Below are 3,104 nucleotides of genomic sequence, written 5' to 3' on the forward strand. Positions count from 1 at the left end.
TTTTTGTATAGGTACTTGAATATATCAGATCGGCTCTGGAAAGACCGATATAGCAAATAATAAAACAACAAATACAAACGTAATACATTTTTCTAATTAAAAAATAGGTTACTATATTTCATACACGAACTTGACATAAAGCGTTTTAAATATTTTATTTGTTGATGATGTCACCAAGTTTTTGTTTGAGGTTTATTTTATCAAACAAAATTTGCGAGGTTTTAATTAAACACATTAAAGAAGTATTGAGTCATTTTCGTTACTTATAGAAGTTGACAACAAAATTGTTTACTTACACACAAACACACGTAAAATTACTTATCAATTCACGCACTTGTCCTCGTATTTAAGTAAGAAAGGTAGCTTTATCTTTTCTTTAACGACATTTCCATTTTATCTTTAACGACAACTCAACCCTTAAACAAAAAAACACCTAACTCCTTATATTTCACCTCTAACCTAATTTTGTAAAACTGAAGAAAATAAATTATTAATTTCACAAAGTAATAAACATATTTTTGACTTAAGTGAAAAGTTGGTTCTTCTCAGTTGATAAAGACCCATAGATTCCCTTTTTCTTTAGTTATTTATATAGCTAAATTATTATATTTGATTCTTTACAATGTCAAAAAAAAAACTACTTTATCTGATATTCTGATTGGATAATTAAATATGCTAACGTTAAAGAAAAAAAAACCTAACTAAATGCTATATTGAAGACTTTACGTTATTATAAATCTTTTTTTTTTGTTAAAATATAAATGTGATTATAAATATATTAAAAATTTAATGCTATTAAATGTAAGAATTTTTCATACGACAAACACAACTCAACTTATCAAATTCTTTTTTCTTTTGCCGTCTCTTGCGTGACTCAAGAATCAAAAAACAACACAAGTGTCAAGAACCAAAGCCACGAAGAAGAATAACTCAAGAAAAGTCTCATCGTCTTCTTCTTCTTTCAATTCCGATTTCTCCAAAAAATAAAAATGGATGAAGTTTTATTCGATGAGATACTCGGCGAGATATTTACAAGACTGCCATCGTCTTCTTCCTCTTTCTCATCGTTACCTTCTTTCGAATCGGTTCCTCTTGTCTCAAAGCGATGGCTCCGTCTCTACAGAGCAACAAAGACTTCCATGTCTTTACAATTCAGTCCTCAAGACGGCTCTGTGATTACCCTTTTGCCCTCTATCCTCCGTAACCATCCTTGTCTCTCTTCCCTCTCTCTCTGTTTCCCTGTCACCATCAAAACCACAATCACTAACCCAATTTGTTCTTATAATGAGTATCTCACGAGTTTCAACGATGAGCTCATCTCAATCATATCTTCTTGCTGCTTCAACCTCAGAGATTTCAGTTTCTTGTTCGGTCCGATCTCTTCATCATCTTTGATTCCTCTCTCTACTTCTTTATCTCTCACTTCTCTATCCATCAAACTTTGGAAACAACAGAACTCAGATTTCACCTGGATTGCTCTGTTTTCATCTCTCAAGAAGTTATCAATCGATGTTCACACAAGAGATCCTTCAGCTTCCGGGTCTAATACTAACCCGGAAGTTGTAGAATTGGGTTTGGAATCGATTTCTTTATCCGGAATCCAATCTGATGATGATGGAGTTAACTGGTTATGGAAGAGTTGCAGAAAGTTAAAGAAACTGAAACTGAAACGTTGCGGAAGCATTGGAGAAACAGAGTTTTTAGGGTTGTGTTTGATGAATGTGGAAGAGATTGAGTTAATAACGTGTAGGAGTGTGGTTGATGTGGTCTTGCTGAAAGTTACAGAGATTTGTGAGTCTTTGAAGTCTCTGTTGATACATGATGGTGGAAGCAAAGATGGGTTGGTTCACTTCATGAACAATGCTAGGTGTTATGATACTTTGGAAAGACTCGATTTGCGTCTACCGATGGATTTGACCGATGATCATCTCGTCTCTCTCGCAACCAATTTCAAGTCTCTGTCTAGTATTAGGCTTACAAGCGGCACTTTTGTGTCTGGTTTGAGTCTAAAGATGTTGGCTTTAAGCTTTAGCTCGAGTCTTGAAGAGCTTTCATTGCTTAGCTGCAACGCGATTGAACGGGAGCGTGGTTTGTTGGCGACGTTAGGACAGCATTTGAGAAGGTTGAGGAAACTGGATCTGACTCGGAACGAGTGGTTGTTGGACAAAGAAGTTGTTTCGATGCTGGCTTCTTGCAACTGTTTGGTTGAGTTGAATCTGAGAGATTGTAAGCATTTGACAGATGCAGTGTTGGTTGCTTTGAACAAACACTGTGTGAAGTTGAAGACTTTAGACATCGTAGGTTGTCGGTTGATGGAGCCTGGTAATGTAGAGGCTTTTGTGATGAACTCGTCACAATGGTTGAAGAAGCTTGTGGTTGAAGAGAACCAAATTACAGAGGCTACACGCAACTTGGCTGCGAGTAAGTTAATTGAAACTGTTGTGTTCCCTTCTCTCGTTTGGTAGTCGTCAGTTGGATTTGTGTTTGAATAAAGGAAAGGCCCAATGATGTGGCATTCTAATAGATTAGGGGATTTATTTAAGTTATCGTCTTTATGGAATAATGCAAAAGGAAAGTTGTAATAAACTCTTATGGAATTGCAAAAGGAAAATAATTTATTTGTGTTTTACAATATTTTAAAGACCGTTTTATAAGCATACGATTTGATAATGCAAAAATACAAAAACTGTATACAAAATCGAGTTCCTAACTAAAATTATATGTGCGGGTCTGTCCAAATTAAACGCTTATAAGATTTATTTTGAATTCAACAAAAGGCAAATGATTCTCTTAAATTTTAGAACGAAGCTCTTTGATTTTTGTATGTATGTAAGCAGTTGTAATTACTCAAATTGGGCTCTATGATTATATTGGGATTTTGGCCATGAAGAAAGATAAGTTCAAACCAATATATATGAAGAATTTGAATTTTACAGGCTACATTTTATATACTTTTCTCATAGAAAACGTTATATAATTCAAAGTCGGAAAAAAGATACTATGTAACATGAATAAAATGGAAGCACAGTGATGTAATAGATTGTGTTTTTTTATCTCTTTTGTAAAGTTGTAAACTCTTATGGGATATGCAAAAAGGAAAATGA

General features: G+C 34.2%; 1 protein-coding gene across 1 annotated transcript; it reads left to right on the plus strand.

Moving 5' to 3' along the window:
• Window positions 824-2,629, plus strand: LOC104732778 (uncharacterized F-box/LRR-repeat protein C02F5.7-like). Its single transcript, XM_010452360.2, has one exon. The coding sequence runs from the start codon at window positions 990-992 to the stop codon at window positions 2,463-2,465; it is 1,476 nt and encodes a 491-aa protein (XP_010450662.1). The 5' UTR covers window positions 824-989; the 3' UTR covers window positions 2,466-2,629.

The sequence above is a fragment of the Camelina sativa genome, chromosome 12 (assembly GCF_000633955.1).
Source record: "Camelina sativa cultivar DH55 chromosome 12, Cs, whole genome shotgun sequence".
Classification (NCBI taxonomy): domain Eukaryota; kingdom Viridiplantae; phylum Streptophyta; class Magnoliopsida; order Brassicales; family Brassicaceae; genus Camelina; species Camelina sativa.